General features: G+C 31.1%; 1 protein-coding gene across 2 annotated transcripts in view; it reads right to left on the bottom strand.

The window, feature by feature from the left end:
* LOC136978713 (uncharacterized) overlaps positions 1-15,318 on the bottom strand; it is a 101,802-nt gene that overhangs the window by 67,344 nt on the left and 19,140 nt on the right. For both annotated transcript variants that reach the window (XM_067274492.1, XM_067274493.1), the window contains exons 10-13: positions 7,106-7,234; positions 6,873-6,998; positions 2,162-2,262; positions 34-51 (exon numbers count right to left, since the gene is read on the bottom strand). In XM_067274492.1, the coding sequence (XP_067130593.1) occupies positions 34-51; positions 2,162-2,262; positions 6,873-6,998; positions 7,106-7,234 (374 nt within the window). The remainder of the gene's footprint in view (positions 1-33; positions 52-2,161; positions 2,263-6,872; positions 6,999-7,105; positions 7,235-15,318) is intronic.

Raw genomic sequence — 15,318 nt, 5'->3', positions numbered from 1 at the left:
AATAAATTTAAATATTTTAAATTTAAAACTTACCGAGGCTGCTTCAAGACACTGTAAGCAAAACATATTAATAAAACTTTTTAGCTATTCCAAAAAAATTTAAATTTAAATAAGCTATAATTGAATCTATATTATATAACCACACTTAAATAAAAATACAAATAACCTTTATATAACATGGTACTGCTACAAAACAGTTTCACTGTATCACAATTACAGAAATGTGGCAATCTTCACACAAGACAATACTTATATAAAACATGATTAGAAAATTGAGGCGAACTTCACATAACACTATTTTTGAATTTTTGTGTAGAGAATTCACTGATATTTTTTGTTTAATGTAATTTTTTCAATATATATTTTTTTTAATCATGGCATTATATCTACCATTATGTGGAGTCCAAAATATTCACTAAATCATAAAATTGTAGACTTAAAATTCAATTCAACTTTATTAATTTTTTTATATAAAATAAAATTTGAATAATAAAAATTTCTTTGGATTTTTATTATTCCAGAACCATTCCAAAGGAAAGGTATCAAGAACATACATAGATATATTTCCATTAAAGTTTCCAATAAACTCATCCCAACTCTGATTACAGAGATTATTCAGTATTTTGAATCTCTTTGGGGAAAAACAAAACTTCTTCCCAAATTTGGACTAAGCACCAAACAGAAATTGCTGATAAAAGCCCAAAAAAACAAATAGATTATTGACCAAATTGTGTGTGTAACCACTCTGTTGGAACCTGTAGTGTTCACCCTTTCAAAAGAGATATTAAAATAATTAAATGAGGTTCATGTAGGCTGACTGCTTAGGACTGGAAATTGCCACATAAAAAAAGAGAATGGACCTCATAATTACATCAGGAAACTGTCATAATGAATTTTTTTAAAAATTAATTCTCGATCTATTAAAGTGATGGAGCACGAAAATATTTTTCAACTGTGAACTGTATTGAAACCATAGGTTTATTCTCAAAGAAGCAAAGCATTTAACATTAAACACTTGTCAAAAAAGTATATGGCCATAATCAGTGTTATAATAGAATTTGCTAAGTTTGTAGGAGGAGAAGGGTTTGATGATGTGACTATTAAAGACATTTGAAAATTACTAATAGAAAAAGGAGGTGATGAAGTGAATTTGGTGGAAATGACAACAGAGTTAAACCAAATCAATTCAGTAAATTAAAATTTCAAAGTTTCAAATTTTATACTAAAAGCATACAAGAAGGCATGAATCTGACCAAGCAATTAGTGTCTTATTTTTTAAATGCAGATATTTTGATTTAAAGGAATTTAAAGGGTTTAAAGGAAAAAGAAAGGAAAATCCAAATATACTTACTCCATATTTACAAAGATGTATCAAGAAAAACTACACAAATCTAAATTACTAATTTTTTTAAGAGAGCAGAAGATGCACTAAATACTGTAAAATGAAGTTCAGAAGATAAAAATACTTTGCAACAAAAAATCATTCTATCATTCTCGTTTAATTGTGCTTAGTAGGAATGAAGAGAAAGAAAATTAAATGAACATATCACAGTTTGTAAGAAATGTGTTCAATTATTATTATTTTTAATATAAGTTAATTTTCCAAAGGTATAAAAAATAAAATGATGTATTGTTATTGCTTTTGAATATAAGTTCCCTTTTCATACTAATTCTTAGTCCATTCTTAGTCTCATTCTTGAACCACAATATTTTATAAGAACCTAACTACCATGTTTACAAGGATTATCTGTATATAAAACTTCATAAAAAGAATTAAATTCAACTGTACACATGATGTATATTAATTTAAATAATATATTTCAGTATTTTAATTAATAAGCCTTTCCAAATTTATAGAGTTGGATTAAAATTCATTTTCAAATAATGTATTTTGCTGATAAAACTAATTTTCTTTTATATAAATAAAATATTTCATATGTAATTTTAAAATGAAAATATATAAAAATTAATGTATTAATGTAATTTTCACAGATAAACTCTGTTAATGTTTAAGAGATTATATTATCTTTATTGGCAATATTAACAAATAAATTTTGAAAATTATTATTATGTCTCAAAATTTTAAATTACATAATGTTTATATTAATCTTTAAATATTTTAACTATAAACTATTCATTAGGAAACTAAAATTGTTCATACTTTTTATTGCTGCCAGATTTAATTGGAAATTTAGATCTTATTGATAATTCTTCATTCTCATCATCATATTTGTGCGAAAATTTTTCAAACTGTTTCAGTAACTAAAATATAAAATGCACAAAAACAATTATTTTATTAATTATCAATCATCATATTTAATCTTAAATATATTATATTCTTATTACATTATTTATTATTAAAATATATAAATAGACAATAAAATTATTTTAATAGTTTTAACATTTTAATTAATGAATAATAGCTGTTTAATAATTTGCCTAAAATTATAAACTGATAATTTAACTATTATTTATAGTTATACAGTATTATCACTTAGTAATTTTATTATTTTTCTTTATCATTTATTAGACAATTAGCAGAGATACCCAGAATTGCCCAGAAAGTTTGATGTTATATTCCTAACAAAATTTTTGTTTAAATAATTTATTATATAATAAAAAAAAAATTATTTTTAAACAGATACCTACAAAGATATTCAAACTGTTTCCATTTCCCAGTCTTAAACATACCATACCATGTAAAAAGCTGTGGGAAAACAAAGTGTATTTAGGATAATGCTATATTCTTAAGAGACAGTCCGATGGACATTACAAAAGTAAGATGCTGATTGTCTCACTCTTTTTTCCCCCCTCCTTCTTGGGCTGCAATTTGAAAAAATTGTAGACCTGTAAATTCCCACTGTTATCCATCTGTCTGTTTGTCCTTCCTTAATCTCAAAAACAGAATTAGATAGATGAAAGCCAAGACCAGATATGGAAAGATTAGAGGCAAAAGGCCCTGATTAACTATATACAAACTTCCAATGCAAACCAGAAGTCAGGTTATTTCAATTCAAAAATTTTCCCCTGAAACAAGTTAGATAGATGACCAGCATGACTCAATTGCTAACAGGAAAAGTATGATGTACAGAGGGAAGACACTACTAATTTGAGGCAGAAAGCATATATCTTAAATTAAATAAATTTAAAAAATATGATTAAAAATTGCAGCCTGGAATTGTGATGATGTCACAATAAATAATTGCTTGTTATTCCCTTTTAGGAAATTTTGACTTTTCTCTCAGATTTCTGCTTTTGTGAAATGAAGGTGACAAATTTCAATCAGGAAAAATTCCATTTAGCAGTAAGATTCAAAGTTTAATAAATTTCATTTGAAAATGACAATGTAATTTACTGCTTTCTTAGTAGCTGAATTCTTATTGATTTATGCTAGGAAAGTAATATATTACATTAATTTTAGTAAAGAAAAAAGAATTATAGCATAAATTTTCTAAACCTATATATAAGTAGAGGGCATCCAAAATTATATTTTAGTGTTTATCACAGCCTACAGCTCCACTCATCTTTCTACCAGCAGCGTAATTTCAATATAATTGTTAAAATCCAAATATTTTTTTACATAAAATATTTATCACACAATATTGTTCATTAATACACAATAAAATAACCAAATTCAACTGTTATACATCCATTCCTAAGAGAAAGATGTTCCTGCAAGAAAACAACTTTTCAGCTATCTTCTTCCTCCAAAGAAAATAAAGAGTGAAAATTTAATAGGAAAGATGGATCAGAACCTTCCCTTACTGTATGAGGAAATGGGTATAAGGGAATTCAAAAGAGAAAAATCAGAAAAAGTTTTGGTAGTCAGTCATCAAATCAAAAATGTTTCTGTAGTTGTCATCACATCTCATTTTTAGTGATAAATGGTTGAATAAATCACTACACTTCTTTAGCATTGGATCTAGAACTATTGAATCAGGTAAGAGATAACATTTATATGCATACATGGAATGTTGGACACTAACAGATATCTACTACAAGATGTTAATCTAGAATTAATTGGCATAGTCATTTATACTTATAATATTTGTAAAAATTTATCTAGTTCCTAATAAACTACAGTTATCCTTCATACAACACAGCATTCCTATAACATGGTACTGTTCTAACATGGTTCAAGAACTGGAGACATCCTATACAAAAGTCACAATTTTTAAGTGCATATACTGTCATTTGATATTTTTTTATTCAAGCAAGCATGTGTGTCATCTCAAATTTTCCCATGGATTTTAGAATTTTGAAATTTTCAATGTTGTTTCATGTCTTTTGCCCAATTTTATTTAATGAAAACTGATTGTACAATTTTTTCTTCTTTCTTCTAGCTTCCTATTCTAGCTTTCCATATAAACTATATGTTACTATCATTGGTGGTAGCACTTTAAATGAACCCAAAAGGCTGTTTTTGTTTTGTTTTTATACATTAAATTAAAAGTTACTACATTAAAAGATTAAATTTTTAAAGATCTCTTAGGCAAACACAAGAAAATGAAGATATCAAACTGTACAAAAAAGTAGAGAAAAATCAAAACGTTGGTGATACTTCAGATTAAGACCAATAGGTGAGCTCAGAAGACGATATTTTGCCAAAAAGAAGATGTCCTCGTTCAAGTGTTTAGCAGTTAAGAAAAAATTATTAATGTGCAATAATTTTAATTGTGATTGTTAGTTAATTATTGATTGCTTTAATAAACATATTTCTCTTAATTATGAAAAAGAATAGTATACTTTTGCTAACTTTTGAAACCTAACCTTATGATTTGTACTAGACCTTCGTTTCATGTAGCATGGATTCACATAACACAGCACTTTTTCAGAATCTATGTTATACAGAGATATCTGTGTTTGATATGTATAATACAAATGAGAATTGTCACTCTCCATTCTAAATTCATACAACACTGAGTTTTTACTAATAGTTGTGACTACTCAAACCTGACCAAGATGTTCTATCTACAGGGAAAAGGACATAAGCCTTATCTGTTAGTAACCATATGACTGCACATCAAAACATTCCTGTTCTATTAACCATTTTCTACAACTGGAGTTGAATAACATCAAACACAATGTGTTAGCAGCAGAATATGATGAGAATGTTCTACAAAACATATAACCAAGTGCATAGTTTGCTTTTTTTTCTATATCACACTTAAGTCCATCAAAACAGAAGTTTTCTAGATCCAACTTTTGATATACATAAGTAAGAGCTAAAACTTGCTCTCTATTATTCTTAAAAGCAAGATTTCTCATAATTTGTCTGACAATAACCAACTTGCCATCTCTAAGAAGAATCACAGATAGTCTTGGAACAAAACAGATGTATAAAGATTATATAAGATTCCATTAATATGCAACAACAGAGTTTTTTGTTACACTTGTGCCATAACTAGAGCATTAAAGTTGAGAACTTTGAAACATAAAATCGATGCACCCCACAGAAAACTACAAGAAATTGATGGCCTTTTATCTGACCAAAGTTTATAACATTTTCTTGGGATTTATGTTATAAAAAATCCAGTAAAGCTGTTTCCTTAATTAAACTAAAACTATAATTATACTAAATTCAATTACTATCAACCAGCCAACTCTTAACCTTAGTAATGTATTAATTGCTTGCCTAAAAACTTTAAAATAAATTTGGTCGCCATCTAAATATTACTATAAAGTGAAATATTTCTTAAAATTATTGCAGGATAAAGTGTTTATTATGTAAAGTATAAAATCATTGAATTAGTAATAGCAACTCCTTGATTGTGAATATACATCGGTTTGGTATACTACATTTTCTGTATATTACTACACACTTGTTATCTTATATGTTTATATTACTTCATCTCATCTTACTCTAAATTATATTATATTATGTTATGTTATGTAATGTTATTTTATCCATACGATTGATTTTATTATATTTGTTATGGGTTAACCCATATATATCTAACCCATTCCCTTATCTGTAAATTGGCTACAATGCTGTAAATAATTTTGTATCACATACCTTACATATACTTATACATAAATAGGTTTCAAACTTTTAATTATATGTCTGTTAAGTTATACATACATGTATACATAAACTTATACAAGGAATATATCGATTAGTTTTGTGTTTATACCATTATGCATCTGCAAAACTTTCCTGCTCTGTAATATATAATATTAATTTAGTTACTAGTATTTTGATAACTGAACTAACTCTGTTGTTTGCCAATATAATCACTGTATATATGTGAAATGCATGTATAATGTCTGCATGCTCAACCTGAATAACCTCTCATCCTCAATGGATGAGCCATTGTCCAGTGATGCTATGCAGAACCAGGTGGAATTTTCGTCCCAAATAAAATGAATGAATTAGTAACAGCATAAAATTAATTTGTTGTTATAATCTGGAACAAGTTGAAATTTGTAAATTTAAACTTTGTTATTCAATAAACAGTTCTTCTTGTTCAATTATTCTAACTGAAAAAGCTAATATTTAATTATACAAAAGTATTTTTTAGTATATTTTTGGTTTTGTTCTTTTATTAAAACAAATTTCACTTATTATTAGTATTGCAAATGAATTATACTTTCTATTATAAAGGTAATGTGAAGGCTCTTCTAAGATTTCTATTAGAGTAATTTTGTATGCAAAACCATTCTAAGAATTATTCAAAAGAAAAATATTATTACAAACATTGCATGATTAAATATAAAATAATAAAAAAAAGTTTTCTTTTCATAAACATAATTTGATAAATATTCACTAATTTCCTTTTTTTTTCAAAATATCTTTATAAAAAATTAATTTATTAAATATAAACAAATTATTTATGTGAATCAACATTTAAAACAGTAAATTTGATAAATACCTCTGGTATTCTAGCATTTAGTAGTTCTTTAGCTGTAGGTCTATATTCAGGATCTCTTTGTAGAAGCTCTTGAATTAATTTTTTAAATCCAAGTGAATAATTTCCACGAACTGGAGCAAATTGACCCTATATAAAAATATATACATATGAGTTATATTTTACAGTTGAATTCGAACACCACAAAGAATCCAAAAAATTTCATATTTAAAAAAAAAATTATCATAATAAGTTACCTTGACAATTTTGTTAACTAAAGCAGGAAGATTAGATCCTTCAAAAGTTTTCTGTAAACAAGCCATTTCATATAATATGCATCCAAGAGCCCATATATCAGATTTTTCATTATATGGTTTTCCTTCACACTAAAAACAAACCACATCAAATACTTGTAAAAATCATATCAATTAAACTAATGATAAAAATTAAAGATATTGTCCTCATATTCCTTCTGTAATAATCCAAATAAAAAATAATTTAAAATCTTTTATAGGAAACTAATTTATTTTTAAGATAAAATTTTTATCGGGTAAAAAATATTATTTAGATTGAATTTAACACAAATTATTACAACATTCAAACCACATAAGATAATTATTAAAATATTATAAACAAAGAGTATCAGTTGAAACTTATGTAGTTAACAATAAAATTTTATCATATGTTAATTGCTTAAGAACAATTATGAGTCAAATGCTAAAAAAAATTCAAAATGCAGATGCTTTCAAATATTGAACATTATTTTTAAGAACATCAAAAAAGTATCATTTACTGTATTTCTGGACCACCTCATATTTTTCACACTCATATTTCTAAAAAATGTTTTCCACAAAAACAAAATATTCAAGTATTTTTCATGTGAAAAATGCAAGACTTCTCATACTGAACTGTTTTACTATAGGAGATAGGACATGCATCAGCCAATAAAAATTTTTACAGTATATAGTATATAAAACTTATACAAGGAAATGACAGTAAACTTTCTTTACTCTCATTCCCTTGTATAGGTTTAACAGTACAGTATCTTTCTACTTGCTGGAGGCTATGAGAGTGAGGAATAAGGGCAATTGTTAATTATGATGCTTTATAGCACTTTAGTAGTTCCTTAGTGTCATTTCAATGGAGTTAACTGCAACTTTGTGCAATGGCAAGAAAAAATAACAGTTTTACTGCACAGTATAAAATTAAAGTCATCTGCTTTGCAGAACAGAATGGAAATTGAGAGTGAGTTCACTACTGGCATAAACTCTTCTCTAATCTGTCTAGGAGCCTTGCCCCTGGGCTAGATCAGATCACCAGCGAAATTGCTAAGCATATTTGGAACATAATCCCTCAACAACTGTACAACCTGTACAATGCCTGTTTACGCTATGGGATCTTCCCTGAGAGTTGGAAACTAACCAGCATAGTTCCAGTCCCTAAGGCTGGTTCCTCTTCTGAGACCAGACCCATTTCTCTATTGCCGGTCCTTGGCAAAGTATTGGAACGCCTCATTTATGGTAGGCTTTGCTGGTACGTTGAGCACTACAATCTCCTGAACGATGCACAATATGGCTTCAGGCCGCAACGGTCTGCAGAGGATGCCATCAGGATGGTCGTTGATACAGTTGACCAACTACTTGATGATCACAAATATGTCCTGGGGATAAGTGTCGACATTTCTAAGGCCTTCGATACAGCTTGGTGGCCATTTGTCATTCATCAATTAAGAGCTATCGACTGTCCCGCTAATATATTTCACCTACTTCAGGACTATCTCCACAACAGAAAAGCTGTACTTCATTGGGGACAACACTCCGTTCAAAAGTGCATTACAAGAAGGTGCCCGCAGGGTTCTGTCTGTGGGCCACTCTTATGAAATATCACTTTCAACTCTTTTCTTGGGGAAAGTTTTGGCCAGGATAAATTATACGCCTATGCAGATGATGTCATACTCCTTATGGGTGGGCGTTCTCATGCAGATCTGGAACACAGGGCCAATTTAATGCTTGGAAAGGTCAATAACTGGGACACGGAGCACAAGTTGCTTTTTAACCCTGCGAAAACTAAGGGTATTGTCTACAACAGATCGGGCAAGCCCAATCTTTATCGCCGCCCACATCAAAATGAACAGTAAAACCATCAAGATTAAAAGAGTGATTAAATACCTCGGTGTGATTATGGACCACAGACTGTCATAGAATCAGCATATTGAATTCATAACTAAATGAACTGGACTTATTACACAAGCCTTCATGCAGGTTGCGAGGAATAGCTGGGGACTCTCCAGTGAAGCTATGAGCACCATCCATGACCACATATATGTTCCTATGATTACATACGCTTGTGGCAGTTGGGGTGGGCTGCACAGAAAGTGCACCCCAAAAGAAAACTTATCTCTTCACAAAGAAAAGTGTTGCTACTAATTACTAAGGCGTATCGCACAGCCCCCACTCATAGCCTACAAATTTTGGCAAGAAAACCCCTCATTGATCTGACCATCTCCATGAATGTCAAGCTGCACCATGCCAGATGGGGCCTCGACATTCAAACCAATGACAGATGCATCCATTCAAGTGCCATTGAAAGACCATACCGATATTGCAACATACCATGTCCTGGGACCTACACCAAGATAAAGTCCTCCTCCCCACACCCGGCCAAGATTGAACTATATACTGATGGTTCCAAAATGAACGATAGCATTGGCTGCAGCTTCGTTGTCTATGAAGACAGCAGGGAGATTCATCATGACTGCTTCCATTTGGACAGAAACTGTTCTGTTTTCCAAGCGGAGCTCGTAGCTTTACACACGGCAATCTCTTGGAGCATTGCTAACTATGCTAATACCTCCATCCACATATATACTGACTGCCTATCTGCTTGTAACATCATTGGGAGCAACTCGCTTCATCTCCTCACCTGTGAGATCAGTGACCTCGTTACCAATTCTAACAACCATTACAGCATCTCCTGGACCCGTGCTCACCAGGGGATGGTAGAGAATGAGAGAGCAGACTTCCTAGCCAAAGTGGCAACCTCTAGTAACTCAACCCCTATCATTTACAACAAAATAAGTAAACGGTGTCTACGCCACATACTCTGGACAGAATGTCTTGAAATCTGGCAGAATAATTGGAACCACGAAAATCAGTGCACAACCTACAAGTTCATTCCCAACATACAACAGTTTTTCTCTCTTAAATGGTTCACCCCTAGTTTTCCAGCGTTGCCTCATATTTTTACAGGTTTACTTCCAGCAACACCAATCTATGCCCGATCTGCCAGACTGAAGATAGCAGCGCTCATTACATCTACGATTGTATCACCCTGGAAAAAGAGAGACTAGACTTAAGGCTTTTAGTAGAAGATTCGGGCCACACCTGGCCTTGTGACTACAATGTGATACTCTCATCTAAAGAAATATATAAGGCCTTCAGTAGGTTGGCCAAGAAATTCGTTGAACTCTCTCTGGTGATTGTAAATAATTAACTACCCAGCATTTTGCTTTTAATTTGTAATTTACCATTAACTGTTCATAATCTTATCGTGTTTATTGTCTCACTGCGTCTTGCTACTGTGTTGTCATTCTATTGTCATCCATACAAATTATTGTCGTGTCAATAATTATCAATGTATTGTAGCCTAACTACTGTCGTGCCAATAACTTGTTAACTATTCTCTTAATGTAATTGTTTGTATTATTACCTGTTTATATTGTATCACGTTTATACGCACCATTTATCTTGTTAGTCTCTAAGTTTACCCTCCTTTTTATAATCAACGCGTAATTGTGTATTATGTTCTAACGTATGTCCACTTTTGTTTATTATATATTCTGTTTGTATTTGCTTCTGCTGTATATCAATCAAATTTATGTATTTTCAACCCTGGTAATGCCTTTGGTGGGGCCAGGAATGTACTCACTTGTACGTAAATAAATATTATTGTATTGTATTGTATTGTACTGGCATAAACAAAAAGAAGCTCTAAGCAATGCAAAGTCTGATGGAAGGGCACTTCATAGTCCTAAGACTGGAAAGTATCCCCAACTTGAGGAAAAACTGTTATGGTATGTTGAAGAAATGTGCAACAACGGCAGTGCTGTAACATGTGATATGTTGCAATCATGGGCTCGCAATATCAGACACAAAATATTTCTTCCCTTGATTTCAAGGCTAGTTAAGGATGGGTCAGCAGATTTATGAAAAGGAAAAACCTTTACACACCTGTCAAACATGGCTGCACACCACTTAATGTGAGAATTCAAAATATTCAGAATATATATGCAAAGTTTTTAAAAATATTAAAATTATCTTAGAAATTTGTAACTTCTGTTAATTAATCAAGATTTCTTGTAAGAATAAATACTGATATAGTCTATCTTCAAAAATAATTTGCATATTTTTTGCATCTCAATTTTCAATTAGTAAAAAATGACAAAAAATTGTGAAAAATATGCATGGAAATACAATATCATCTAAATTTACTATTTTTAAACTAAATTTTTAAACATAGCATCAAAACAGTAAGTTCAGATCCTATGATTAAAAGTTTATATTTTGCTAATTTTTCTGCAAATTCAGTTGCAATTACTAGAGTTAATGAGTATTTCTAAACTCAAAACAAAACTCACTTATAAAATAAGATGTTAAATATAGTTCCCAGTTCTTTACACACTAAGCTATATAAAGAGTGCATGACAATTTAACAATATGTTAACTGTTGCAATAGCCATTCGTTATGCATGTATAATTATAAACCTAAGTTTACATATTATCTTAATAGTGACATGGTAGTAAAGAATCTAATCATTTAGTTTTCTGAAATCATTTCAGAAAATTGTCATAAGTTATATAGAAACAATTTTCACTAATAAATACCGGTACATATAAAATTAAATATATCTTCCACAACCTTTAGATTTCTGGTACAAAATGAATATAGTCACTGAACTAACGGTTTTGATCTTTAACCAAGATCTTCATCAGGTTCTTTGTCGTCTGCAGTGAGTTCACACATCTAATGTGCTACAACTCACTATTTAGATTCGGCAACACTACATATCTTCAAAAAAGAGGAGTATCCATGGGGAGCCCCATTTCGGGTGACTTATGTGAATTAGTTCTACGGCAATTAGAGAGAGGTCATTCCCAGATTCACACCCAATATTATTTTATACTGAAGATACATAGATGACATGATTATCATATGGAAAAACAAGCCAAAGGTCAACGATTTTTTACACAGCAAGAATAACAACCCATATCAAAATCCAATGTGCATTTTTTTAGACATTACCATTCAGCTAACTGAAAGCAATATCAAAATGAGGGTATACTACAAACCCGGCTACCTACCTCTATACATACTGGCAGAGTCTGAGGACCCATATCCATATAAGATTGTGGCATTCAGAGCATTAACAAATCAGACATTCACACACAATTCTAAATGGGAGGACATGGTCAAAGAACTTAGACACATAGAGGACATTGCCGCAGATCATGGATACAAAAGAAACCTAATCCATGGTTTAGTTCATAACTTCCATAATATAAACGCAGGGCTTCACACCTCCATAGAACAGGGGGGTCCAATTTGAGTCCCGACCAGGACCCAAATAAGAAACACACAAATATACAATACAACAAAAACCTGCATTCCCTATACAAGGAAACAGCACTAAAGAAGGGCACCAAATTGGCTTACTCGAGAATACAAACTATTTACTCACTTCTGAGAAATGCAAAAGACACACCGGATAATTTAAGAGCACCAGGGGTGTACAGTATCCAAATAAGGGATCACAAGTTCCAAAGAGATCTTGTCTACATTGAATCCACCAAGAGGTCTGTTCAAAAAAGGATTGCTGAACATAAATACGACATTGACAAAAAAAAGACACGCCACTGCCCTGTCAACGTATGCCATGGACCCCAATGTAAGAGCCAACTTAAATAACACCAGTCTCATAAAAAAAATCATTCAAAATGGACCACATCAGGGCCTTGAAAACCCTTGAGATTTACAAAGCAACCAAATTGGGGAATTGTATTAATTTCAAAGATAGTAACGTAATATCTCATGCGTGGCGCTATACTTGTGATGAGCATCTGCATTGGTAGTTATATATTATTCCTTGGAACATAGACCACATCATTATTATGGAAGACTTCTGTCTAGTAAGTTATTTCAAAATCTTTGATTGTTACTACATACTGGAGAAAATTAATTTTTGTATTCAAAAAAACGTTCTATATTCTTAACATTCCATTTTTGCAAACAACAAAGAACCTGATGAAGATCTTGGTTAAAGATCAAAAACATTAGTTCAGTGACTATAGTTGTTTTGTAACGAAAATCTAAAAGTTGTAGAAGATATATTTAATCATAAGTTATATAAAATTGCAACATTGTTTTTGCACTCCTGGCAGAAAATATAACTACTGTCTGGTGATACTTGTCTGTAATGGCATAGTACAAAAATTCAATATTAATCTGATTTGAGTTGTTCAATCTTTAAACATCCATAAATGAAGTAATTAAAATTATTATAATCTAGTTATTATATATGCCTTATCTCTACTAATGTAGCATCAGAAAAATTTATTCTAAAACTTGCATCACTGTATCAACAAGAAGTTATTTCAAAGAAAATAAAAGCAATAAACTTATTTTGTTATCAAGTGTTGACAGAGAATTTTGAAACTGATCTTTAAACAAAACATTTTGTTATTACACACTATTAAATTGTAATTATTGGTAAATCATTAAAATTGAAGAGAAAGATTAGTCAAGTACTGTTTTTAGTCACACTATTATAAGAGGAAGAATCAAAAAGTTAGTTGCACTTACACAAAAAAAATAAAAGTATTGAATACATGGGGCAAATTCGAATATTTATTGATGAGACTATGTCTCGTCTCTAAAATCGCACTGCTGTCAACAGCTACACATCTTAGAGGTATGAAGGAGTAAATGTTAGGAGTTGCAATTTGGCACAGAATATTTGGTGCCCAAATCATGCACACATAAAATAAACCAGATTTATAGGTAGTCGGGGACCAGGAACCAGGTCAAAAGAAAATATGAAATGCAGAGACTGTTTCTACAAACAGGTGTGAGTGAGAGATTTGCGCATGCAATGCTCACTCTCTCTGAGACAGTCTCATCGAAAAAATAGCTTCACTATTTTTCTTGTTTGAATATAAAATTTGAGAGCTACTTTTCACCATAATCACCAAGTTTATTTAAACACTTAACACAGTGTGGTATAAGTTTTGCTATTCCTTTTTTTGAAAAATTGTTGCCCAATGTATGATAATGTGAGAAACTGGGTTAATGCAAATTATTTAATTAGTAAAAACCTGATTTAATTTTATAATTTTTGTTTTGTCAAAAACGCATGAAGGAGAAAAGTTCCATGTCATAGATATAATTAAGAAACTTTATAAACTTTTCCCACAGATAGTACTTCCTCCATGAGTGGCACAGCTACTGAATAACTACTCATAAACAGAAAGAGAGACAAAATCGTGAATTGAAGAAATCAGCAACTTCACCAAAAATGAACAAAATAATGGTCGAGGAGGACCCCGAATAAAAAGAAAAGAAACAGGTGACAACCGAGAGTTTGCCTATCAAAATTTGTGTGTGCTTATCTCTGCCATGCTTCATCAACAGATCTTCTTGACCTCCAACTGTTGACTGGACCTTAGCCTCTCTGAACTAATAAACAATTGATCGAAACCCATTGTGAATATTACCATTATGGTCTGTTGGATTCAAAACACACCATAACAAGTGGGAGACTTTCCTTCCTCCTTCCAGGACATCCAAATTTGTAAACACACTCTCTCTGTTTGACACACTTGTAAAATAGACATTTTCATTTGTTATGCTTTTGTAAATTAATTATACCCTTAACAAATAAATTCTTATTTTATGTTTAATGCATAGTGGAGTGCATTATTTCTGAAGCGATGTCTCACGACTCCCTCCTTCATCCCAAACTCAACTGTTCTCATATGCAACAGCTTGTGCAAGATTTGCATATAAACGTAATGGTATCAGTCCTGACTTGTGCATTGCTGACATAGCTGTCATGGTGCTGACAATAACCATTCTTGAAGCACATTTATGACTGTTTTCATTGAAGTGTTATTGCCACTTGAAGTGATGGCATTGTCATATAAAAGCACAGGACCTTTTAATAGTTTTCCTAGCCAGTGATCTTTAATCATCTTTCTCAGACTGTTCAGGGTTTCACAATATGTTGCCACATTAATTGTAATGCCCTTGGGCATGAATTAAATATGCAAAACACCTTGATTATTAAAGGAAAGGGTCAGTATCATCTTTCTGGCAGAGGAGACTGTTCAGCACTTTTTCAAATGTAGAGAATGGGAATGTTTTCACTCAAATGAAATCCATTTCATTTCTGGTACAAAATGATTGACCCACATCT

The sequence above is a fragment of the Centruroides vittatus genome, unplaced genomic scaffold (assembly GCF_030686945.1).
Source record: "Centruroides vittatus isolate TY-2023 unplaced genomic scaffold, ASM3068694v2 contig_549, whole genome shotgun sequence".
In the NCBI taxonomy this organism is placed as follows: Eukaryota; Metazoa; Arthropoda; class Arachnida; order Scorpiones; family Buthidae; genus Centruroides; species Centruroides vittatus.
The sequence above is the reverse complement of the archived record's forward strand: the minus strand, read 5'-3'. Positions and strand labels throughout refer to the sequence as shown.